The sequence below is a fragment of the Odontesthes bonariensis genome, chromosome 2, assembly GCF_027942865.1.
Source record: "Odontesthes bonariensis isolate fOdoBon6 chromosome 2, fOdoBon6.hap1, whole genome shotgun sequence".
NCBI classification, from domain to species: Eukaryota; Metazoa; Chordata; class Actinopteri; order Atheriniformes; family Atherinopsidae; genus Odontesthes; species Odontesthes bonariensis.
The window spans coordinates 23,324,563-23,352,018 of NC_134507.1; the positions used below are offsets into that span (position 1 = coordinate 23,324,563).

A 27,456-nucleotide genomic window follows, 5' to 3' on the forward strand; every position below is an offset into this window, starting at 1 on the left:
TGATTGTTGCAGAATGATACTTTATTTCATAAGTATTTAGTCTATTATGCAACATATCCACACTGACCACGAGGTATAGGATTTAATGTAACTTTTGGCCTTTTCATTGCATTTCTGGTGAATTATGTCAAATAAGATTCCATTATATCAAGAAACATTTATTAACTTCAGTTAGCCCTCGGTTCACCAAAAAATTCAGACATTTACAAACTGATCATTAACAGAAAGTTGACTTCCTGAGAGTTAACACTCCTGGCTTCAGTCACTTCAACCATCTGTCCTGCTCTCTGATCTACCAGATGGTGCGTTTGACACCAGCCCAGATCGAGCGTTTGTATCCCTGCGCGGCTCGCACGTCGTCCCAGTGCAGCCTGGTGTTGGGGATCTCATCCGTGGATTCTGGGTTGGGACGTGCTCCATCTTTAGGACTCGCAACCACCATGGGCAGCAGGCCTCGGTTGGACTGAAACTCCACGACATGAAGCTGCTTGTTGTCGGACAGTTTCTGGTGGATTTGCTACAGGGTGACAGAAGAGGTGTGCAAGAGTAAAGATGTTGGCGAGACATAAAATTCAAAGTGAATATATACATATATATGTAAATCTTCTTTGGTGTGTCTGATGGTGGAGAAGGAAAAGGGGATGAAGGTGAGGAGAATTATATTCAGTTTCAGTAAAGCCTCTAGTGTATAAGGGTCCGCAATGACGAAACAATGCTGGAGATAAATCTTTAAAGAGAAAGGAAGAGTATAAATCTTCCATTTCCTTTACATAATTTATGCATAAAATTATCCCTTAAATGTGGTCCGTATCAGTCTTCTTAGTGACTTGCAGATGATTGTGTTGGTTTTCTGGCCCTTAATGGACTATGAGAGTGGTGCCAGATGGTTCAAAGGCTTCAGACATTCCCTCTGCTCACAATTCTCTTGCATCAGATTAGGAGCTGGCTGCGTCAGACTGTTTCTGGGACTTTCTGAAAGTGACTGTGCTGCTTTCACACACATGCTCCACGTGTGTGTGTGTGTGTGTGTGTGTGAAATGGACACCTACACTGTTTTCGAAAACACGACCTGCCAAATATCTGCCACAAACAACTGACACATTGAGCAGCTAAGCTAGATATTTCTGTTTTAGCAGCCAATCCCACATTACATGGAGTGAAATATGGGTAAACTAGACTATATTATAAAGTAAGAATACGATAAGAAACAATAAGAAACTAAATTTTTTCTGATAATCACAAACCTTGCTTCAGAAAAAATGGATGTTCCTTGTAAGTTTTTTATCAAACAAAATCTCAAATCTTGTTGATGATTTAGCAAATTCTTCATCAGTTTAATCACAATTCATCTTCCTACCAAATATCATAACGTTGGATGTAGTTTTGCTGTTTGTTCCAACTTTTTACTAACAGAATAAAAAACGGGAGTTTTGTTCTACCAAAACTTAAAATTGCTTTTAAGTGGCTCACAAAGATCTATTTTCTTCTGCGTATTCAGACTGTTTTTGTAGAAACAGAAGCTTAGGAAGCCGGTTCCCTCCCAAAGAGCTCAGTCTGCTCTGATTGGGCAGCTCCACCGGCCCGATCAAGCACTGCCCACCATCCTTTAGTGGCTCTACTGAGAATCATAATTTGACTGTTTCATTGGACACAAAGTATATGTCCCTGGATGCAGGACGAGCCATCAATATTTTCAATCGTATCACAGAAAATTACACTGAATTGCAATTTATAATCCCACAAAAAAACAGTTTCTCATTGATTTTTTAATGCACTGATGTAGAGGAGACATACTGTGTTGTGCAAGAGCAATCATGAGATTTTAAAGACTTTAAAACCAAATTCTGATGCCTCCCACCACACCAAAGTGTCCTCACCTGATTGGCTAATCCAGTGAAGAGGGCCCGGGTGATGTTGAGGAGATTGACTGATCCCTCCACTTTGCAGTACATGTCCTTAATGCCGATCAGCTTACACAGGGTGATGACCGCCCGGTGGCAGTGCAGACCGTATCCTGAAAAGACAAATGGAAGGCAGAACAGGTCGTTGATATAACCGGGGGTCAACAATGTGACGTTTGCTGGTGTACCACATCAGAACTGCTCAAACAGGGAAGCATATGAAACTCCATACTGACTTGACCTCTATGATACATGCATAAAAGTACCTTCGTTTTGTTTCTTCATGCACAGAGTTGTCCTCTTGAACCTGGACTCAATGTCATGATAAACTATTGGGAAAAGAAAGGAGCAGCTGCATTAGACTCACAGCCTGCAGAGCAGAAACAGATGGAAGAAACAACCGAAGCAATAAATAATAAAAATGAATGGAGAAAGTCGAACTGGCTTCACGTGTTTGTGCCTTTTCCAATCGGAGGCTCCTGTTTTGCTATGCGTCTTTTCTCCAGCTCTCCCTCAGGTCTCATGTTTCTCTACCTGCCCACCAGATGTCCTCCCACGTGTGAGTGTCGCCCACGCGCTGCAGCAGCTGTGGCTGATTACTTATTCAGACGCACTCAGCCCTTCAGCGAGAGCTGTGTGTTGCCAGCTTCGTGGCTTCAGGTTAAAATCTTGTTCTTCTGTCACAGCAATTTAAAACAACTCACTCAATGCCGTTCCTGCGTCCTCATAACACACCCGGTGTGAATTCAACACTGAAAGAATTCGTTTTTGCAACAGGACGCTCCCATAACACAGAGGAGGAAATTTTGCAAAATATGAACGAATGGTGGATAAGGGACAAAAGAGTTACATAAGAGTATATTAAAGAGTTTCTGGCTCTCGGGTGATGCATCCTGCTGAGTGAAGAAATCTTTTTTTTTTAATTATTATTCATGGTCTAATAGACATTCACCAAGCTGACTCAAACACAGTAGGACCGGACATTCGTTATGATTCCAGGAGGTCCAGCTTCATATGATAAAGAGATAAAGTCAGAGCAGAAAGCACAGAGGAAAAACTCTCATTTTATAACCATTTTATATTCTAGGAATTGGAGCACTGAATTAAAAATCTACTGACGTCGACAAAAAGGAAATGAGCTCACACTGATTATTCATTTCTGCAGAACTAAAAGAAGTCTTGTAAATATTTAAAAACTAATCTCTAAGCAAAACCATTCACTTTTGCAGTTATGCCACCGGGTATAAAACCAACAGTTGGGCTAAACTGTTTAAATACTTCTGGTTAGCATAAAAAAAAAGGGAGCCACAAATATGACAGAGTGAAAATGATTTAGAAGCAATCAGTGTTGAAATATGATTGAGAAACTGAGACGATGAAGTAAACAAACAACCTATCACACAAACAAGTTGCAGATGGTCGCACAGAGAGAGAGCTGAACCTACAAAAATTAAATGCACCGCCGTGCTGAACTCCAGCTGGGTGGAGATACAGGATGACACACACACACACACACACACACACACACACACACACGCACGCACGCACGCACGCACGCACGCACGCACACACACACACACACACACACACACACACACACACACACACACACACGCCTTGTCTGGTTTCGGGCCAAAGCAGGAAGCTAACTTTCTCCTCCGGTGGGCGCGGTGGAGGCCGATGAGTCACACACATTAATCTTTCTGACGCTGCTCTCCCGCAGCGGCACAAGAAGCCAAATGGAGCTTTACAGCAAAAGAGTACAAGAGGTGCATTTTAAATCCCGTTCCTTTCTTCACAAAACCATTTTTCAGATTATGTCACCTGTGTGAGCACGAGCAGGTGGAGTGAAGGTGATGAAAGGAGGGAAACCAGGAGAGTGAAAGTACGACGGAGGGGATACTTTTAGTGGCCCTTCATTCTGGAGATGAAGTGCCATTAAAGTTCTCCCCAAAGTAAATGCCACATGACTCACTTCAGAAAAACCTGTTAGATTTGGATCGGCACCAAACCAAAACGTGATTCTGAATTTGCGTTCCAGTTAAAAGTGTCCAATCACTTCAGGGCTTTCTCTGTGACATACACAGATGTATTAATTAGAGATTTTGTAATGGCAGAAAGGATAATACGGGCCACACTTAAACAATTCACTCTCAGATTATGGGACAGTTCTGGGTGAAATTAGTTATGAAGAGTTCTGAATTTGCTAAGGCAAATTAATTAATTTCTTTAAATGAAAATCATTTTTAAAATGACCATTCAATGTCCTCTGCACTCATTTTGATGAATACATGGAGTAATTCAATCCTTTAACCACCGACCTGTGATCTTTGTAGGAGTATATAGCATTAGAACAAAGTTTGGGAAAGAGGAGAAACTTACTGGTTTTGTTGTTGTAACGTTCTATGTAGTACAAGTAGTGGATGGCTCGGTTCTTGGCCTGCAGGTCACATCACACACATACGGACAGGTAGCATTTTATTATCAGAGCATTTCAGCTGAGAGGATTAATGACTGCCCAAGCAAAAGCAATCAATGCTGATAGGTTAAATCATTCCATAATATGTTATTAGCAGAAAAACTATGAACTCGATAATAAAGCACTACAATGAGGTGGATAGAGTTTTTGCATGATTAATTTATTTTGTCAAATTTAACGACATTTGTTTTATAAATCCTTGTATACATTTTAATCACATCCATCTAAGTTAATTAATCCACATCATGACTTAACTAATTTAGTATTTATCAGTGGATTTTATGAATAAAACAACAAATTCAGTCCAATGAATTGCAACAGTTAATACAGTCAAAACACAACAATTCAACACTTGAACATACAGCACTGACACAAAGAGTGGCTCATAGTTTATGCCGTACCTTCCTCAGAGCTGTGTTTCTGTCTGCTGCTTTACCTAAAGCGAAGCCTAGAGAGGAAGGAAGGTCGGATTAGAAACACCTCTGACAGCACAGTGGGAAACTGCAAAGTTTAAAGTGTCGTCTCTTCATAAACGAACAAAACGCATTCCCAAACTGTAACGACTGGGGGCAGAAATCACACCTTTCAGTGCTGTGAAACGTGTGATTAAGAGGCTTTCAGCTGATAAGGACTGATCTGTTTGAAACAAAGCAGCCCTGCCACACTCAGCAGAGGCTGAAGAAAGCACCTCAGGAGTGTGAGTTTCCGCAGGATTTATTTCTCTCTTTTTGCCGCTCACTTCTGAAGAGTGTGAAGACTGTCAAAGCCTCACATCTGCACAGCCTGAGAGACTTTAGAGATAAAGCTATTTTCAACAAACTCACAGTTAAAATGTGCAAATCAATTTAGGTTGACATCTATGTTAGTGGGAAGCCGGATGATCCACGCAGACTTAAGAATAAGAGTCGTTTCTGGAGTCTTTACACTTTACTGTACAAAGAATCGAACCTGCAGCTCCGTTGCCGTTTCCCACGGCGACCAGACAGCTGATGGACCTCTTTCTGCCCTCCTTGGCAGTCATGTTGAACACACTCTTCACCTAAAAAACAAAAAATAGAAATTGGAGATTAGATTAGAAACCTGTGTAGAAAAAGTTGACACTCAAATGTTTTTTTGTTTCAGTCACTAAAGACCAAAGCTTTGATTTGTCTGAACTGACAAAAAGAAATCAATGTGTGCTTGTTACAGATCTGCAGAGTGTGTGGTCTATGTAAGCCCCAGTTTTCCATGATCAATCGGTTTTTGAACAGAGGCAACAGCATTCCTCTTGCTTTCTGTTCTACCCCGCGCAACCACAAGGGCCAATCAACTTCCTGTAATGTGACACTGAAACATCAGGGGGCAGCATAGATACACCACAGAGATGAAAGAAGAAAAAAGGAAAGCCGGAGGAGAGGAAGAGAAAAAATAAGACAGGAGATGATGAGAAAGTAGAGGGAAGAATTCCGGTAAGTGATGGAGGGGAAGGATGAAGAATGAGAGAAGAGATGGAGGAAAGAGGAAAAAGAGAATAAGGGTAAAACGGGGACAGAGAAAGAAGGAGAGAAGAAAAATAAGATGTATTGCCCCTTTACACACAAAACCGTTCTGGGGAGAAGTGAAACAATTTGATTGCGTGGACAAGCAATGTGCAGCCAGTGTGAGGAAATGAATAAAGAAAAGATGAGGTGACGGTGAAAGGTCTGTGCCTTTTGAACATGCTGTTCTAAGGTGATAATAGCTAACTTCAAAGGAGTGAACTCCGTGCAAGTGTGTGACTGTTCGTGCAAATATAAAGAAAACACGATGCAAAAGAGAATGTGGAGCGAGTGAATATGAAGTGTGTTTGTTGTCTCAGAAGCAGATGAGCAAACTGCTGACTCCAAAAAAACTTCATGAACTACACAAAATACACACATCTACCCGAAACACAGAGTGGGAAGAGATGCTAATACATTCACCACAAAGTCGAGAGAGCTGCTCAATGTCACAGTGATGCACAGAACACGGCCAGTTACACAGATGAGCTCATTAGGGGGAGTTCATTAGGATAATTACAGAGCTGATTGGAAAATTTGTCTTCACATTTTGCATTTCTAGACTTTTACAGTTGTCGTACACATTTGGGATCACTAACATTTATATACAACACAGCAAAAATGGGCTTTTAACTCTGGCTTTAGGCTGCTTTTTGTGTCCCATGAACTCAGGCTCTTTAGCTGTTTGCGTGTTGCTGGGACAGAGGCTTGTTGTGGGTTTATTGGAGCTTTATGGCTTAATACAAAAAGTGTGGCCAAAAACACAGAAACAATTATCTGCTGGTTCATCACAAACAGCCCCTCTACCGATCCACTGCTCATTCAATATATTGATCGGTTGAGCTTTAAGCATAAAACAGATTTAAGGCGACGGTTTTGAGCAAAACTATTATTAATATCGATTGCAAGACACTAACCATACAAACACAGAGGATACGCACGACTGAATCTGAGTTAATAAAGAAGCTGTGAGTTTAACGTTTCCTTTGCGACACTGTTTTACATATTTGTGATTACTTTGCTTCTTCTGAATGTTGGATGTGTGCGGTGCCATTTGTTGCGCTAAATCGTCTTTGTTGATGTGAGAACAAGAGAAAGAGAAAAGAGCATTCATCTGACGGTGCAGGAATCTTTCCACACGAATAAGGAATTGTGGTTGAGGTTGGAATAAAAGTCAGGAAATGGCACAGCATTCATTAATAAATCAAAAAGTTCAGTTGGTTTCTATATGCGCCCTCAGGATCCGTAATAAAAACATCAAATATTTATCTGATTTTGCTGTGAGGGCAGCAAACCAAATGGGATTTTTGTTATCTTGTAGATATTAAAGCTTCCACTACTGATATTGTCTGTAAATGAGAAAAAATGGGCAAGATCGACATTAAGAGTGAATGAGTGAGGCCAAAAGATATGAGACTACACTTAATAGGCACAGGCACGTCCATCTTACGTCACAAAGTGCCGATAACAATTGCTTGTAGTAAACAGTTAGCATTAAAACCACACTGACGGTGCATGTGACATCATTGGCTCAGTTGTAGCCAAGCTACAAAGACAACAACCAACTGCATTTATGGGAATCTCTGAAGATTTCAGCTACACTTGTTTCTCTTCTTTGTTTTTTTTGATCAACTGGCTTTTGTTACAATTTTCTTTCGATACATTTTTAATTTAGTTAAAAAAGAACTATACGTCAGCAATATAAATGGGATTAACATATTTTAACATAAAGCCATGATGACCTTTGAACGACTTCCATTACAAGCCAAGGTCAGTGCGGCATGTTTTCCATGAAAGTGGCGAGAAAACCACCTAAAACAAAGGCAAAAAGATCTGAACTGCAAAAGTAAACCATCATCCAGCTAACCATCATCTTTCACTGTAGACAAAATCTACCTCAAAAGACAGTTTACAGACAGGTATCTCCCTGCTGCCCACTGTCCGATAAGGGGAAACTCCGAGGGAAGCTGCCACCAGCCCCTGTAGAGGTAAAGCATTCAACATCTCGTTTTCTGATAGAACATCTTAGAGAAAAGAAAAGAAGTCATGACATAAAGGACTTAAATTTGAACAAAGTGTCTTTTTTTTGTCCGTTTCTATCTATTTTGTTGCGTTTCTCTTTGAGCACCTCGAACATGGACCACCAGCGGCCTTTTGGGGGGCTTATCAGGGCCACAAATCACGGTTTGCGCTGACGCTTTCGTCTCCGTCAGAGAACGAAAGTGGCTGAGAAGAGCTGAATTTCATGTGAGGGAACTTCAAAGTCTAGACGTGCCTTCAGCTTCACTAGTTACACAACAAACACATTTCAGTACAGTTTATAATCTGTCTGCGGGGCCACAGCAGAAGGATTGGGGTCAGGGTAGCAGCAAGCACAAAAAAAAGCACACACGCTTTCATATTTTACACAAATCTACATATTTTGTGCTACTCTAAATCAATAAGCATAATACTGTTAAAAGTAAAAGTAGTATGTTGTGGGTGTTCTTATAGCTTGAATGTAAAAAATATGTATACACGGCAGTATGCTTGAATTTTGGGAGCTACTGTGTCTTCTCTCTTGCTGTCAGGTTTGTGTGTGTCTGAGGAGAAGGAAACTCTGCAAAGTTTCAGACCAGCTGGCATCTCAGACACTGTTTATGCAAATCAAAATCCAGCGAGTTATTAATTCTCGTGTTTCAGTGTGGCTTGTGGCTACTGCTGCAGGCGCCTCCGGTGATGCTGAGCTCCGGGCAGCGTTTGTCAATTTAGGTGAGGATGCAGCAGTTTTGGCGTAGCGTTAGCAGCAGAGCAGATGGGCTGAGTTTTTCTCAGTCGGATGAGCGACAGAACGGTAGTGGGAGGATGCTTCTAGCTCGCTCTCGCTTCTGTTTAATCTGTTATTTTCTCAATCTGTTGCCGCGCGCTCCCTGTCTGTACATGTCTATATGCTGCAGTGCAGGGGAGGAGTTTTCACCACACGGAACCAGAAGGCACAGTGAGAGCACAAAATGCTGCCAATGCCAAAGACTTCTCTGACTTGCTGTTGCATTACCACAGATCATTTCTGTGATTTGGATTTTAAGTTTTCCTGCAACGCTGAAAGACATGTTACTGACTTTCTACCTAATAAACTACATAAAATTAAAAAATCAAGTTTTGTGCATCACTGAACCGATTCTTACAGCTATGTACTCTTTCCACTCTTACATAATTTCTGTGTTTGCCTCCTTTAGGTTATAACAGCCAGACTCTATACAGCTTCTGTGGTGCGGATCTAATTGATAACTATTTAAGCCAAACTGGCAGGCCCTGCGGCAGTTTGTCTGTGATCAGTGTCACAGTTTAAATGCTGGTTGACCAGACAACTCTGCCTTTTCAGTGTGACATCCACATGAATTGCTGTGGTGTCGTAGCGATTTTTCTGTAATCTTACTGAAATTCTTCTATTTCAGTATGTGGAGGGACTGAAATGCCCATAACACATGCCTACGGTCAGGGGATTTGTCGCAATATTGAACCAAAGAGTTCAGATACAACGCACATAGGAAGAGAAACTTTGTGCTCTCGTGACAATATCAACACTTAAAATTAGCTCTATCACTGATGACTTATAGAGACCCGGCCGGGGCTTCACGTACACAAAGTTATGTACGCCAGTTTTCACACACAGTTTGGTATGAAAATGGTCATGGCATGAGTGTGCGCGGGAGTCACACAACGTCTCCAGCTGTCTCCTATCAGCTGCCAGCGGCAAATTACAAAGCAGTGTCTCTGAAGTCGCCAAAGTAATGTTTCCACTCCAGTTCCTGCGCAATATCTCAAAAGCCGTCTGATAATCTAAACTGATTCATTAAACATCAGAAAGCCAAAGTCCACCTGGCAACATCTTTTTCAGATTAATTATCCTTGTACTGGAGGCAAAAATTTCATCCGTATTATCCATGACTCGTCTTGAAAAGCTGCTGAATGTAACTTCCCACAGCTGACATGTTTTTTCTCCAAACCACAACCTTATTGCAAGTAAACTGGACAGGTTTCTCTGTTCATGTGGCTTGGGCACAATATGTCAGGGACTGCGCAGCTGCTAAGGCACAGAGATGAATGACAGGAGGCGCACATATCCACCTGTGCATAGCAGACATGCCCCTCACAAATGAAGCAGCTGTAAAGCCTTGTTAGGATGTGATAGAAAGAGTTCAGAACATGGACTTGTGGTGGCATCCTCCTGGTGCCAGACTCACTAGTCTACTTAGTTATGCTTCATGATCTATGACAATTCCTAATGCATTGTGTTTCTAAATGTAACTTTTCATTGGTAATTTAGCAGTGAAATAGTGGCCAGCCTCTCTTCATGTGCCATGAGCTTCGGATTTCCTGTACATCAGTCAACCTTTTCTTTAAATCCACTTTGACGTCAGACGACTCCTTTTCATTTTTTCACTTGTGCATCTCTGAGCCGCCGGCACGAACTGCGACTTTGACATTCTGCCACGTCAGGATTTTCTGTTTGTTACTGATCCTAAGGATAAACAACCAAATACATTTTCCTGGCTTCTGCCTCTGTCATCAGCACTTTGCTTTCACACTCTGTGAAATTCCTCTTGTTCTTTGCAGCAGGATTTGCCAGAGTTGACTGGACAATCAGTGACAGGCGGGGTGTGTTATAGTACTTTATATTGTCATTTTTTAGGGCAACCAAGGACAGGGCTACTGGCTCGTGCAAGTGCTCAAATTTCATGTTCGTTGGGATTTCTAAAGAAAGGTTTAACAGCATCAGGAACGAACGGTTTCATACATGTGGATATACATGTGCAAGTACTTTCTGATTTTTAAACACGAGGCCCATTGTGTCCAATTATAGACAAACCACTTCAAGGAATTGGAATAGATTTCCATTTTAAACCTGTGGAACTGATCATATATAATGGTAGAAATTTCATCTCCAGTTTAATAAAAAAAATTAACATCTGTTTCCAAACATTACAGATAAAACTAGATTAGAAATCGGTTAGCATTCACTTGAAAAAAGCCGCAGCATTTCTGGGATTTTGACAATCCCAAATTGCCTTAATTTACGTATTTGAATAACTTGAACTTTTCCTCACCTTCTGTTGTCAGATTTGATCAAGATGAGGAAAACGAGATAAAAGACTTTTCCGTATAATAGGACAAGCAATCCAAAGGAAGCTTATTAGCAGAAAAACAACAGTCATGTTGGCTCAAGGAAGTGCGTATCAGTCATGCAAATGACTCACACGTCTACATGTGCATGACTGTGTGGGTGAGCAAGAGAATACAAGTAGAAGACATTTTTTGTCTAAAGTGCACGTACGTCGTTCTTGAGAATAATGACAGAGTTAAAAGGCATAATTGCGTATATAGTTGGGATAAATTGACTTTTCTATTCATTTGAACACATGTAAATTTACTGTATCTACCATTTGTGTGCAATTTAGCTTCATTGTTGATACAATTACAAGGCTATATCATAAGCTAAAATCTGCACCTGTAAATCTGTTCAATTCTATCTACCATCAGTCAGTATGTACTCAATGTCTTAAGTAAATTTGGTGTTCCTAAAAAGCAAGTCAACAGCAACCATCTGGATGTGTGTTCAGTGGATCCAGATGGAACACTCTGGGTCATAAAAAAATGATTTAGGACTCTTGTTCTACATTTCATACAAGCTCGTAGATTATTGTTTGATGTGCAGCTCCAAGTGTTTATTTCTCAATGAGATAACGATTTAAGATATGAAATGCTTCTGTATTAAATTGTATATTTAAGTCCAAATCGTCCTCATGTACTCTGACAATTTTCTAGCAGGAGAATTATATCTTTTAAACTTGTAAATACAGATGAAAGACAAAATGAACGTTGACCAGGTTGTATCATCATCAATAAAGCTTTTCTGTAAACTTTCACTTCACGCCTTGCTGAGCTCCACTTGGCTGCTTAAAGCTGTCTAATCCAATTGAAAGTTCTTGCAAAGCTGCCCTTATCCAGCCTGCTGTCTACTTGCTGTTTACTTTTGAACAAAACTTTCAAGGTTGTTGACTTCAAGGAGATGAGAGGAAAAAAGTTAAAAGGAAAAAAAAACCCTGCTCTGACGCTGACGACGCTCCATCTCTGTTAATGAAATCACTGAGTCCTGTCCAAGTGGCCGCTGAATCTGGAGGGCGGCCATGAACATCACTTTTATCTTGTTTCACTCCGACTCTCCACCTGTTTTTACCGCTATCTCAGCTCTCTGTCTTCCCTTCCTCTCACTTTCAACGCACTTCTTTGTGAGAGTGCCAGATGCGTGCGGTTAAAATCGCTGGAAAGTTTTGAGCCTGTAGGATGTGGTGATGTTGTATTGGATCAAACTGCACATCAAGGTGTACATGTTCTGTGCATGTCCTCGCATGCCTTCAACTCTTTTCAGGTTGCGCACTGTGAGGTTTAATCCTGATGTAAGGATTACTGTAAGGCTGAAGAGAGCAGTGACACTGCTCTGTCCAACACAATGCAGCTAAAAAGGAGGAGCAGCCACTCCAGAACTCTTCTAAGAATCACTCAGTATCAAAGATATCCAAAACATTTGTTTACACAAATGAAAATATGACATATTCACTTTTTCTCAGCCACAACATTAAAACCGCTGACAGCTGAGGTGAATAACATTGATCGCCGTCACAATGCAAAGTTCTTCTGGGACAACTCTGTTCCTGCAATTCATGTGGAACATCTGTGTTTGTGCGTCATCCACCAACAAACATCTACATGTTGTAGTGTTTTGCTGCCACTTGGGGGGCAGACGATAGAAATCTGTGGAACTATCTGAGGTGTAGGATACTCTTAGTTGTGTTTGTGTGCTGATGTTGTACCATTAACTTTGATCTGCTGTGGAAAGGACAGTGAACAGACACGGTCTGTGCTTCTTCTTTATTAACTTTAGTGTTTCACCCTCTTTGTGACGAAATTGAGTGTTGTCAGCACATTTCCAACAAATCAGCATTCAACCTACACTGAGCGTCATGTCTGAAGGCTCTAGCATGGTTGCAGCGTCTGCTAGCGCGAGCGGTGTTGATGACGTCACGATTTCGTGCCCGCAATATATAGTGGCGCAAGTCGATGCGCCAGTCGTTGCAATCTTCTCCGTCACAGAGGTGGCGCTGCTACGTGAAGGTTACCGCTACTCTACAACCACGAAAGTGGAGAAGAAAACGATGCCCCTGTCAAGAGCAAGAATACTGTAATTAATGATGCTGCTGCAGTATTCGGATCATTTTAATTTTTTAATTCAGTTAATAGAGGTGAAGGTCTGAAGCCCCCGGCATCAACAGAGTCTCTGCCCTCTTCTTTGCCTTCACGCATCTGTCCCGTAGCTTCTTACAGAACTCTCCCTCTTTCCCCAAAGTTCTGCCAATCTCTGCCCCGTGCTCCCTGTGCTGTTTCACTGCAGTTTCGTACAGCTGCTGTACAAACGCACCTCCTGACTGAGCCTGGTCTCACATTGGTCCATCCGGTCTGTCGTTGTTGGCGCCGCCAAGTTACAAAAATCGACTGGTGCACGACAACGCGCTGCGCCGTCTTTTCAAGGGAAGCGCCAGGCCTGAAACGTCATTTTGACGTCACGATCCGCCACCGCCGTGACAGACGCGTCAACTGTAAATCCAGCTTGAGTCTGTCTGAGTTAGCTGCCTGCCCAAAATCCTTCACTTTGCCTGGGGTGAGATTGATGAAAGCAGATATTTGTGTGCTACCATAAATGAGCCATTAAATTGGAAAATACCATCGACTTTTATAAAATTGCAGACCAGGCACACCCTAAAAATAAAGACAGTTCCTGATGACACAAACCACCATCATTAAGATGATGACGCCTGCAATACTGTAAAAACTGCTCCGTCATGACTCAAGGAGCTAAAAACAAAGAGTCGAGCATCTGCAGGAACCACTGCCAAAGGTTTCCTTTTCAAACTTATAGTTTCTTCAAAGGCTGACAAATAAAGACATTAATTGAAAATTTTAATTTTGTCAAGTTGTTCGGTAAAATATTCAGCTTTTAGGAAGCCATCCTCAAACAATGGGTTTAATTCATCCAGTGTATTTGCTGCACGCCCAACACAGTGTAACACACAAAGAAGTCAGCGTCTTTCTGGTCATACAAATAAAACACATTATCTATCAATCAAATTCTATACATTTCTATAAATCACTTTGTCTATTTATGACTTTCTTGGTTATCACTGGTGGTTTTTCCAATCTCCAATTCTGCATTCCCATTTGAAAATGAAGCGATACACAGATTCTCCAAAGGTTATTACTTTCTGTGTTCTCATCTTCCCATTTCCCAGCTCACTTTCCCAACTTTTGCTCCACCTCTCACTTTGTCTTCGGCCCTTTCTTTCTCCCTTTCCTGCTCAATGTGCTCACTAATGCAGCCGCAACGTCCTTGGGAGACAAGCCTTTTATTCCGGTAAGCCTCTTCCATTTCATTAGGCCTGAATTTATAGCAGTGGACACACACACGCACACATACACACCCCTAAAACTCACCCACAGAGGGTGTATTTATAGAAAACGATGGCACCATAAAAGTGTCTGTCGGTTTCTAGGGGGAAGTCTAATGTCTGTGACACCACTCTTATTTATGCAGGCAGGAGTGTTGGGGAAGACTACCAAACTGACACACACACACACACACACACAAACACACACACCCACACACCCCCACGCACTTTGTACTATCATGTGCTTATGGAACAGACAATAAATACATGTGGAAAAAGGCAGAGTAAGAAACGATTATCAAGTAAAAGAAATGCACACAAGAGGCACAAACATGAAATATATATGTGAGCTGCAGTTAAACTGGAGTTTAATGAAAATCAGTTTTCCAACGTCATGAATAATGTACAGGCTTTTATGAGCTGATCTCCTTGCACGATAAAGTGCGTGCGAGAGGGGCGCACACGCACATTTGGGAACGTTTGTGCATGTGACCTTGTTCCACTCCCTCCATTAGTTCAATAGGGTCCATTACCACTAATTGAATTAAGGTGAGATACAGCATGACATACAGAGAATCTAAATGAACTGTCCATGCAAAGTATCTTATCCCTTCCTCACACACACACACACACACACACACACACAAACTGGATAAAACTGACTCTTAAATGGAGGGTAACTGGACTTAAGCGCGTTTCACTCTTCTGAGACTCGTCAGTTTCTGACTGACTGGTGATGAGTTACAGGCATTTAAACTCGTCTGAGGTCACATGGGCCACTGAACCGCCTGACTCCGGTTGTTGCCATCTTGTGAGATGCTGTGGTTCCATGAGAAATAGTGTGAATGGGGGCAAAGCTGTCAGTGAAGGGATGTAAATGCTACATTTTATGCTTTTGATATGACCTGCCGAAGACTATTACCTCATTTTAAAGAAATTTTTTTTAACATTCATGGCTTCTTCTATTCTTCGACTAAACCATCTGTCTGGTAACATTATCATTGAAAACAATTGCTATTTTGTCTTTTTTTTTTTTTCCAACTTTGACGAACAGAACGTTCGTCAAAGTTGACTCACTGCAGCTCTCCTCAGACTTCCATAAACACAATGTCTTAATAATGTTGAGCAGGCATCAGGATTCAAGTTAGTTGCTGCTAAAATTAGCTTTTAGAGTTGGTATTTCTATATTTAGCAGCAAGAAATTGAGTGGGAAATACAGCCAGTCTCATCTTCAGCGAAGGCGAGCGTTTGAGCACACTTTGGATTGACTACAACGCTCCAGGAAAGAAGGATGACTCCTTTAATCTGAACAAATGTTTGGGCTCACATCCTCCACCATCACCCAGAGATGAAGGAAGCTGAGAAAGTTATGAGTACAGGTGTTAACCAACGCACATTACCAAACTCCCAGTGAATTCTAACCGAGCAGAAAACAACATAACCCATCACCTGATGACCTATGGAGTCCGATAGCACCAATTTTCAAATGGATATTAAACACTGTATTTCTCATTTAATTTTATGTGGGATTTTATGTTCTTATTGAAAAGCTTGTTTTGCAATCAATGTGCATCAGCTGGCAATATCCAGAAAAATAAACTCCTACTAATCATCCAACAGCATTTGTATGTTTTAAATATAAAAGCTCCAGAAGCATATAAACAGTTTACTTTCAAGTTTAATACGCTTTCTTTGCACACAGCGGACTTGAGTAGATTCTGAAATCAGGACTCTGCTGGTACAGAATGAAATCTTTCTTTTTGTTCGCTTTAAGTGAATCATGAATAAAGCATTGCTGAAAACAAAGAGACTGAGGAATACAAAGGATTTTCTACTTCTCTGAGATTCTGCAGAACCGTTTCCTACACTGTGAAGCTTCTTGCTGCCTCACTCTGTTAAATACAATTGAGTAAGAGGATGGCACAAAAATCAAACATTAAGCTCGTGGCATTTCTTTTTCCCATCAGTGCTGCCATGATTTTGTTCCTGTTCCATTTGCATGGAGTGATAAGATCCAGCAGGATGCTTAATATTGACCTTTAAATAGCAACATAATGAACAATATAAAGTTGGATAATGAGAAGCTGTGACAGGCTCTGATAGATTAGTCTTGTAATAATAAAGCAGTAAAAATGTGTTATCTGTAAAGATTAAGTGAAAGGGTTTCATTTCAGCTGTCCAAAAACATCCTTCCTAATTAAAACTGTACTGAGATGACAAATTAGATTTTTTTAAATGCAAAACTTTTCTCACTACTTTGAGTTTTCTCTTTAGCTGTTGAGGAGTAAAATACACGAAGACGGTTACTGGGGCTTGTAGCTGTGTGTGTATATGTTGGTGATTTATCTAGTCGAGGGAAAGAGAAAGTCTCACCTCAATGACACGTGAATCAAAGTCCTCGTAGGTTTCTGTTGACAGAAAAAAAGAAAAAAGAAACAAGCTTGAATAAAAAAAGCTTTACAATACAAACACGTTTAGACTCAGACACACACATATACACACACTATAAACAGATTAAACCGGGCTCCTGCTGGCGTAACAAATACCCAGAAGCCCTTGCAGCAGCGTAACGAGTCTGCACTTTCCATTGTCAGTGACCTCTGAAGGATGTTACTCTCCCAACAGCAACCTGCTCACTTTGAACCAATTACAAACAAACATTGGCAGAGCTAACACAGAGGCTCCAAGGAGAAAACACACACACACACACACACACATGCACGCACGCACGCAGTCATGTCTCACCTGGGATATTAACGAACCATCTGTATGAAACCCAACCTGATCAGATACAAGCAGCCGAGTTATAGCTCTCTGCATATTACATTCACAGTGTGTTTGTGTGTTTGTGAGAGAAAAAGGCAGATAACGTGTGCACAAACGTGTTCAAGAGCATATATCATGGTCTAATGAGAACTTGTTGGCATCGGGGACAGACTAGATGGGGGAAATGAAAGGGAAATTGAGAACCAAGACGAGAGCAAAAGAGAAAATATCAAGCCTCGTCTCTAATCCATCAGCAGTTTGAGGTAAACAAACTCAACTTAATTCCAGCAATGCCCAGGGTTTAAACACGTAATGAGGCTGGGAGGAGGAGGCCAGATGCAGCTCCATCAGTGAATCAGAAACAATTAGCTTGTGATGCTCCTCAGAGTTTGTAATGTATCCCTGTGGGCTTCACAGACTGTTCAAAATACAATATAACATTCAACTTTCAACCCAAAGTCATAATTCTCCAGTTAGATGAGGCTGGGCAGACAATATGGAAAAGAAACATTTCCAATATCACTCAAACTTGACATTTTCAATGCCTACGTTAAAAGCCTCAATTGAGACCTAAAATAATTACACTGCAGCAGGTCTTTATTGTCCCTGAAGGGCACTTCATAATGAAGCTGGCAGTCATATGAAAAGCACAGAAGAAGTATAAAAAAGGAGAAAAAGAAAAAGTTACTGACATAAAATCGAAAGGAAGAGATGATTAATAGCACTAACGATGGCTGCATTCCATTTGGGTTCACCAAAGAACAAGCACTGCATGCCGACTATAGGTCAAAAACTGTAAATTAACACTAGATTTTTGTGCTTTTTCAAATTCCCAACTTTTGTGATATGTTGTAATATGTTTCACATATTTAAGCAGAGAATTATTTCAGATGAGTGTAAGATGAATGATATTATATTCTTCTCATATGTGACACTAAAGTTTCAGGACGTTGTTTTTTGTGAAATCCTGTCTGTGTGTGGTAGAAACAGTGGTGAAAGAAAAACTGTCTTTAATTTGATGCCTCAAACTTTAAGCAGTTTTTATTAGACTGGTGATTCCATAAATGTGGTTTGTACGGGTCAGTGACTTAAAATACAGACCCATTAAGGCCCCTAATAAAAACATTTTATACAGCAAATGGACAGCATTTACACATATTCTCACTCAAAGACCTCAACAATAGAAGTTGCACACACTCTTTCACACACACATACTCATATCGCACATATAATGCATCGAGCATTATCTACCCCTCTGGGATGATGCTTTGCAAATACACATCTACATGTAAAATGGTTTTACTGTCACTTGGCAGCAGCATCAGAAAGATGTGGCATAATCTGAACTTTTGGGTGGCTCTTTGGATGCGTTGGTGCTGTTGCTGGTGCTTTAGCTTTACTTTGCTTTGAAAAAGACAAGTCAAACTGGACAAACATCTGCTTAATGTTGGAGTGAAACAAAGTATTAAATAATGAAGACTGCGCTCAGTAAAGCTGCTGTTGGAGACTTTCAACTGCGCTTCTTTGCTATACATAGAAATTATTTTTGTTGCAACAATTTCCTTGTTATGAAATCGGCTGTTGATCTCTCCCCGCTCGAGCTAACTTTCAATCAATCAGCATTCAACCAAGCTGTAGCAGCATCCGTGAAGCTTACGTGCTATAGCTAGTGTTAAGCATGTTGTTGACAAATGCAGAGTATTTACAGATTCTGTATTTACATACTGCGTATAAAGACTATACAGAGAGCAAGAGTAGGGCCACGCTGTCAGGAGAAATACTCAGGAAGCTTTACAGAGGACACGGCCAGCATTAGACTGTATCAGTATGAACGGTATCGTCTTATTTCATACCTTGTTTGAAAAAATACTGGTATAAATAAAGTTGGTATCCTGCCCAGACCTAATCTCATGAATCTACATTATGATGGAGAGATAATAAGTTCATTTGGGGTATTTAGAGAAAAATGAAGTGTGGGAGGAAAGAGATAAACAGATAAAGTGATGGGGAACAAAATGGTGGAGAGAAATATGAGCAAGACAAAGAAAAAAAAACTGGGGGAGAAAGAGAGAAAGCAAGAAAGCACAGAAAGAAATCAATGTCCTTCTAAATAAGGAAACGTTCCCACTTGACACTTTCGCCAGAGCCTCATCTTCATCAGTACTAATGGGCTCAAATACTGACCTGTCACTCTTCCTCTCCCGCACACAGCAGCAAACCCTGTTTTACTCCTCTACTGATTCATCCATCTCCTCTTCTTCCATCACTACAGTTATCATTATGTCCTCCTGAGCCATTTAGTGCATCCGTCTCAGAAGGAGCTGTGCCTCTGAGGCCTGCTCTGTCATCATCTATACTCATTGTTGTTCCTCCAGGCTACACTGAGGCCAGATTCATATTTCTGCTTCAGGGTGTGGTGGAGATGCTTGTGTTTTGGTCGGACTTTTCTCCAGGCCTAATTACAGTCTAGATCATCGGGACAACATTTTCTTTTTCTTTTTTGTAGGTCGACTATAGAGGTTTTTACATTAGGGTTGTTTTCAGTATCAAGTTTTTTTTTTCTAGTCAGAAATCTTGAAAAGAAAACAATATTCAACATATCACTCACATTTCTCTTTGGCAGCTCATTCCATTTCCAACACTGTGTGAGAGTCTTGGTGTAATTTACCTCCATTGGGTCCTGGGTCAGGGGGGCCCAGGCTGATGCCCCCCCAGGAGTTCCCTGTCCAACCTCTCTCCCTCTTCACCTTCATCTTCCTCTTCTTCTCCCACTCATCCCTTTGACGCACTGCAGAAAAACACAACCAGAAAACAGCTGATTTTCAGGAGCACAACACGTGAAAGGTGCTTTTTTCACAGTCAGATCAGCCGTGTAATTACTATTAACAATTTAGATCACAGTGGGACAAACTGGCAGCTTCTTGCACCAGTGCTTCTTCCATCCATCCATCTATCCATTCATTCATTTTTTATACCCGGTTAATCCAAGTCAGGGTCGCGGGGGGGCTGGAGCCCTCTGAGCTGTCATTGGGTGAGAGGCCAGCGGTGCTTCCATTTATCAAAATGAAGACCTCGTTTCCCCAACTGTTTCCTCCTGGTAGCTCACAAAAAGGTGATTTATTTTCCAGTAAGTGATTCTTTTTGGCTTTGCTGATGCTCCCAGACGATTGGCTGACATTTGTGATTACAGTGGCTTGGATGAAAATCAGGGCAATACAGACTTGTGTTGATTCCAAAAGCTACGGAGCCCCTAAAGGGACATGGAGGGATTTTTTTTTTTTGCGGGATCTCACAAAAAGTATTGCGAGATCTCGCAAAAGTTTTTTTCCTACGTCAGTGAACCGGAAGTAAAACAGACACAGCGATGGAGGAGCCTACCCATCATCTGTGGGAGAAGTTTATTGATTTGTATTTTAGTATTGGCCTAACATATAAAGACATCAAATCCATTCTTGCACGTAGACATGGCTTTGACATAAGTGAGAGACATCTGAAATCGCTGTGTCTGTTTTACTTCCGGTTCACTGACGTGGGAAAAATTTTTTTGCGACATCTCGCAAAAAAAAAAAAAAAAAATCCCTCCATATCCCTTTAGGGGCTCCGTACAATTCAGTTAGCAGATGAAAGTAAAGTGTCAGTGTGTCTGTACCTAGTTCAGCTCGGACCTCCTGCTGCTCGGCATCGCCTCTTCGGCTCATGTTCTGCAAGGTACCGTCCCTCACCACCGGAGCATTCAGACCAGGCCACAGAAAGCCACCGCGACCTGTAGGTTAAAGACAGAGAAAGGAAAGAAAATACAAAAAAAAAACAGTTAAGAAAATATTCTGGTCGACTAACCTGCTCCATATATATATATATATATATATATATATATATTTCTTGTTTTGTGTGAGGCAAATTCAAGAAAAATGAACACAGGCAGAAGTAGCAAAAGTAGCATAATGTTATTTGCTTTGACCATGCTTAAAAGACCCCTAACAGATACCTTATTTTTACAGAAGTGGCAGCACTTGTGGAGTCAAACATTTCTACTGAAATCAGATCTCAAACGATGTGAGACATTTCATTTCACAACTTGGAAGCAAAACAATAGAATTAAGGTTACTGAATTATCTGTGGGCGATCACATAGCATGAATGCATTAATATTGGTATCATTCATAACTTTTTCACACAGGTTATATATCAATGTACCTTTGTGAAAATGTGCAGGTCCAATTTATTACTTTAGAACTGCTCGTGTAAGTCCTCGCATGACATATGAGAGAGGAAAAACATCAGGAAAAGTTACATTTCTAGGTTAGAGCTGTTTTGCTTCTCTCTGTACAGCACCTTTAACTAACTCTTGACCTGCTCCATCCCTTTCTTTCCTCTCCGTTTCTCTCATGACGACGATCTCATTGATCTGTCTTTGCTTTGGTTGTGTGTTTGACAGAGATTTCATACAATGATTCCCATTCTCTACTGGCATTTTAAAGCTGTATTTCAAAGATGCCAGACTTTCACACCAGCAAGAACAGACAAGCAGACAGGTGAACAAGTCCCCTTCCATCAAAAATGAAAGCAAACGAGAGGAAAGAGAAGGGCTCAGAGTGCGAGACTCGTTAAAAAGAAAAGTGGAAGAAATTACTTGAAAATAGGGAAAAGAGGGCAGGCAGAGTGAATTAATCTCCTTCACAGAGCAGTGCAATGAATAAATCAAAACTTAGTTATGAATATTCTAGTGTGTCAAGTCCATCGGCTCCTTATTGGCTTTCATTTGACACACAAGTTCCAAAATCTGAGTAGCAGCGCTCAAATTAACACCAGAGGAAGATACATTTTTGCATTTCTGAGCAGAGAAAATGATGTACACAACCAAATCTGAACATTTTTGAAGAGAACTAAAGTTTTTAATGGCTTTACCCTCAACGTCACCCTAGGAATTCAAGAGAAACTCAATGCAAAGTGTAAAAGAAACAGACACAGAAGATGTCTCACCTTCTCCAATAATCTGCCCTCGATTCAGGTCTCTCCTGAGTCTGCGTTTTGTTCGCTTCCCTCTTCCCTTCCTGGCTCCGGCACCAGATTCTGCCAACACACCTTTCCACAGCTCCTCTGCTGTTACTGTGGACACATACACACACACACATGGAAACAATAACCCACGAATAGGTCAGATTAGTATCTTGTCTCTTTGCTATGTAAACAAAAACAGAAAACAAAGAGAAAAAGGATCGACTGTGACACATCTGGCCAGCTCCCTCTGGTCTCTAACATATTGTAATGTTTATAGATCAAAGCCTGTACAGCTGCATCAATTACTGGTTGGATGCTCCAAAAAAAAAAAATCTGCGACTGTTTATTTACTTTAACTATTAATCATTTAAAACAATATCTGATTACCCCATGTCCTCAAACATGAAAAGTTCCGTGTTTTTCTTGGACTCGTATCATAGGGAAATATAACTTTTGAGGGTGTCAATTGCTGGTCTGACGAAAATGCCTGAAAGAAGCAGCTACAAAGACAATTTTCCTTGAAAGTCCAGACAAAATTTCCCATATGAAATAACTGCCTAAATTCTGCTGCATTGAAACTTATTCAGTTTCTCCTGACTCCATTTTCTTACCTGCTACATCTTGACAGTAGAGAGTTTAACTTAACAAGTCAAGGTATAGGGCTGTCACTAAATTTGTGTCTGTTCTGCCCACGCCACTGCTGCACATTCAAATGTTTTACAGCTAAATGTATTGAAAAGCCATTTTACAACAGGGGTACCACTAAAACAGTGTTAAGAATGTATGGATCCTGGGGCCTGCAAGGGCCACAAATAAAAATGACCAGCAAGTGATATATGGGGAGTTCCTTGGGAGTGTAATTAAAATCCAATAAACTCGTACTGTTGCTCTAAAGTGGATATACAACACAGCAGACCCAGTTTAGGACCTGCAGTATATCTCCAGATTTAGACCCCTCTGAAAATCAGTGACAAACTGAATGCTAAAAGTCATATTGCTCCTGAAAAAGAGTCAATATAACGTGATAAGTTGTTTTTTCTGTGATCCTCGACAGGCACCAAGCTTTACTGTCAGAAATGTTCGAGCAGAGCCTCCACATGAGTAAAACTTAAAATACGCAGAGCAATTACAAAGGCGGTCAGGAAGTGAAGCAGTGGCACAGCAAGAAGTTCTGACAGCTTCGTATATGCTCGTTTAACACGCCATCATCGACCCGACGTGACGAGCGCTGCTTACATACACCTGCCTTCACTGAAGAGAAAATCAGTTTGCACATACATTAAACGCTCTATTCATTCGCGCGGCTCTGGGCGGCCGTGGCTCAGTGGTTAGAGTCGGTCGTCCAATAACCAGAAGGTTGGCAGGTTCGATTCCCACTCTCGCCACTCAAAAACATTGGTGGAACTGACAGCTGGATGGGTGTCAGTCCACCTCCTTGTCACGTCCGAGGTGCCCTTGAGCAAGGCACCGTACCCCCATGCTCTCCGGGCGGTGCGAATAGCTGCCCACCGCTCCAGGTTGGCATCTGTCTCTATGAGTGTGTGACCATGTGCATGTCAACAGGTGCCAACCTGGATGGGTTAAAAGCGGAGGACAAATTTCATGTGCATGCATGTATGCATGACAAATAAATCTGATCTGAAAGCCTTTTCTAAAACGCTCCCTGTGTGTTTTACAATCTGGCTCTTTCGACTTGGTTATCGTATTATTCTTCTGGGTGTAGTTTTGCTGCTGTTTTTTTTTTTTACCAAAATTGAAAATATTCAGTTAAAAAGACAAATTTAAGGTATCAACTCCATCACATAAGCAGCATTCAATTAACAACAACAAAGCCATTTTGTAGCAAAAGCTACACAACGACAACACAAGACATGACAAATGACTTCGCTAATCATGGGATCTAAGAAAAGCAAAATCATTATCGTTGTGAGGAGACACTCGCTCATTTTGAGCCGTAGTTGGAAAAGGGGAGATTAAAGTAACTTTCGTAAGCTTACACTTGTTGAAGAAGCTGCCATGTCTGGTCTGCTGCCATGTTGTTGGTGGGATCAGTGTGGAGGCAGGGTGTCTCTGGAGGGATGCGGCTGAGGCTCGGCTCGTCAAGTGGGACATGTGAACGGCTCCCACTACCGTACGGAGCGATGAGGCCCCTGAAAGAGAGACATGGAGCACAAGAAACACGGATGTATAAAAAAAACAACACTGTGTTTGTAACACCAAGCAGGTTTATACGCAGCTATGAACACGTCAGCACAATGTTACATTCAGGGTTCATACACATTTTGACCAAAAGATTTCCATGACTTTTCCAAGACTTTTCCATGACTTTAAACAAAATTTCCATGACCAAACATTTGGTGAAAACTCGGTGTATACATCAAAAAGTGATCAAATGTTGTATTAAAACTAACAATGAGAATTCCAAAGCATACAGTATTATCTCAAATGACACAAATGAATGAGAGACAATAGTTTGATTAAAAGAATAAACATTTATAGATTCAAGTTCAGAAGCAGGTGCGTGTTACGATTGCGCCCCCTGCCCCCATCCCTCAAGTGGATCTGTCCATACCGCCATTACAGGATCTCCGCGGATCCTTAAAAAGTATTAAAAAGTCTTAAATAAAAAATACGTTTTTTAAGGTCTTAAAATGTCTTAAATTTCGCCGATTTTCGAAGAGTGGCATTAAATTTCATCTGGGCGGAATGAAAGAATGATATGTCTGGAGAGAGCTTTTGTGTGTGCGCCAGTACTTCCGGTGAAAACTTCCGGTGATTTGACAGCTAGCGCGTCAGGTTAGGGCCAGTGGCCGTAAACAAAGGTTATAGCCGAGAAGAAAGATGATAATATAACGTAGCTAAAAAGACTAGCTTTCTTCATTAGCCCAATGCTTACCGATTTAGCAAGCCTAGCAGCCTCGTTGCTAATGCTAGCCGCCGTAACGTTAGCAACCATACCCGACGTCAAGGAGTTGGCTGAGCAGGTTATGGAAGGGCTGGCAGAGTTAACTTCATAATGGGTGAGTGCAGGTTTCATTCACTTGTTTTCATTCTTTCACAGGATTGATTCACTTCATTGGTTTATCCGATTGCTGGCCGTCTATGGTTGCTATGGCCAACAAACTTTTCAGTAGTATTCAGCGTATGCCTGCTTATAATTTGCGAGTATTTCTTTTTAAAGCATATACATTATTTCAAACTCAGCATAAATGAACGACCTGAAAATATGAATGTTACAAATTTCCATGACTTTTCCGATTTTATTTTTTTCAAGCACTTTTTCAGGCCTGGAAATGACCATTTTAAAATTCCATGACTTTTCCAGGTTTTTCATGACCATACGAACCCTGTACATTGTGAACCAAACAAATGCAGACTTTTTACAGCTGTTTTATACCCACCTGTTCAGAGAGAACAGTGAAGCCTAATGAGGAATTTAAAGTTGAGATTTCACGAGAAATTGATATAGTTTTTCCTAGTTGTGTGCTGAGTGAAAACATGGGAGTCAAAGATTACTACCACTGTTTGTTTATTCTCTTCCCCATCAAATAGTGGACAAAATCAAAACGTCTCTCATTTTACAACGGTCCTCCTCGAATTTCGTTCTAATAACTGTCCTTCCCCAGGGGAACTGTTTCAGTTTGCATTCGCACATGAGTCGGGACCAGGTCGGGACTGATGCGACGCAACCGTCTGCGACAGTGACGTATTACTTTAACGCCAAGTTAAACAACAAAACAAAACAAAACAAAACAAAACCCGCGAAAAGTAAGGAGAGAAGAAAAAAACACCTCAAAGAAGCTAATATGGAGAGCGGGGAGGCCACCGTGTTCATGGTCTGCATGACGGTGATATTAATCATGGACAATCACATCAGGCGTCTAACATCGAGGCTGGAAGAGCTCACAGAGAGAGTCAGGATCGAGCGCAGGCGATACTTCTTCGATTCATGAAGGAAGGAGAGCAGAGTGCCGCAGACAAAGGAGACCACGTGTAAGTTTAACTTATTAAACATGCGCCGGTTGTGTCTGTGTCGTATGAGTAAACATTTCAGCCGTGACAACATGACAAGGGGCGTAGCTACCGACCACCAAACACCTCCGTCAGATGTGTTCTATAGAACCATGAAAAGACCCGACCTCGGAGGAGGAGCTAAAATGGTTCTAGGAACTGAGGGCGATGGTCCCAAGTTCCTGTATGTCCGAATGCGGGATAAAACGGCCCCGTTCCTGAAAAGGTTAAAAGGAACTGCCAAAGGTTCCTACAGTGCGAATGCAGCTATGGTCGTCCTTTTCCTCTTTTCTTTTTTTTTTTTTTTTTTTTTTTTTTTAAGTTTACGGGGTGGGCTTTCATGTTCCTATTTGGGTTCATTTTTATCATGTTCCATAATAAAAAGATGTCATGTTTCAGATTAACATTTGATATGAGGGTACTTGTCGGGGGAAAGATCGAAGGAGCTTAAAACAAGTATTAAAACATAAACACAACCCTTTGTGAAGGCTGGCCAAAGGCATTATTATGAAACATAATAATACATTCTTGCTTCTATTGGAAAACGTGACCTTAGAATAACCACTCAATTAAGAGAGATGTCCTATCTATCTATCTATCTATCTATCTATCTATCTATCTATCTATCTTCCTTCCTTCCTTCCTTCCTTCCTTCCTCCTGGTCTCAATTTTTGGAATAGTTTAAGCAAAGTACAATAATCTTGTCCCAGAGTAATAACCTGCAGTATTTATACTTAATCAAGAGAGAATAAAGGCTGTTGTTTATGTGAAAGAAATAAGGTGGCCACAGAGTGCACATATTCATGGGCTTAAACTTGAATAATCTTTAACAGTTTGGTTGGGGAACTACAGGCACGTTTCACGGCTTATTCTATTTGATGAAAGCGAGACTTAGTTAAATGTCTTAAAGTAAATGTCTTTTTAGTGAAAACAGTTGAATTATATATTCAATGATTAGAAGCACTGACAGTAGTGAGGAACTCTCATCCTGTAAAACAGATACGACGCCAGCGAGTTAAATAAATACTGGAGTCAAACTCCAAAATTCAAAGATCTAAATCTTATTCTTAATGACATGCACTGCGAGCATCTGACGGCACGTTTCTTCCCGTTTGTACACACGAGTGACCGGAAGCAAACAGTCACACTTCCACAGCAAAAATACAATAAATATATTTCAGCGTACACATAGACCTATGTTAATAATGCCACTAAAGATAAAAAGGGGGAAATTCACCTCCAATTGTTACGCGGAGGGCACTGCACACCCGTACGGACACCGCCATGTTGGAATTATGAGGGGTC

The 27,456-nt window shown here is 41.0% G+C and overlaps 1 protein-coding gene across 1 annotated transcript; it reads right to left on the reverse strand.

Annotated features, from left to right (window-relative positions):
* On the reverse strand, positions 1-27,456 carry mrps5 (mitochondrial ribosomal protein S5). The gene is made up of 12 exons (XM_075479927.1): positions 27,389-27,456; positions 24,138-24,290; positions 22,123-22,248; positions 20,793-20,906; positions 19,812-19,931; positions 16,751-16,785; positions 5,329-5,419; positions 4,782-4,828; positions 4,284-4,341; positions 2,168-2,230; positions 1,878-2,014; positions 1-517 (listed from the first exon to the last, which is right to left on the reverse strand). Exons 1-12 carry the CDS (start codon positions 27,435-27,437, stop codon positions 293-295), a joined length of 1,218 nt encoding a protein of 405 aa, XP_075336042.1. The 5' UTR covers positions 27,438-27,456; the 3' UTR covers positions 1-292.

Coding starts and splice junctions, on each gene's coding strand:
- mrps5 (XM_075479927.1), bottom strand. CDS start 27,437: ATGGCGGTGTCCGTACGGGTGTGCAGTGCCCTCCGCGTAACAATTGGA. Junction 2,231..4,283: donor ACGTTACAACAACAAAACCA/GTAAGTTTCTCC, acceptor TTTTCCCAATAG/TTTATCATGACATTGAGTCC. Junction 2,015..2,167: donor CATGAAGAAACAAAACGAAG/GTACTTTTATGC, acceptor TTGTCTTTTCAG/GATACGGTCTGCACTGCCAC.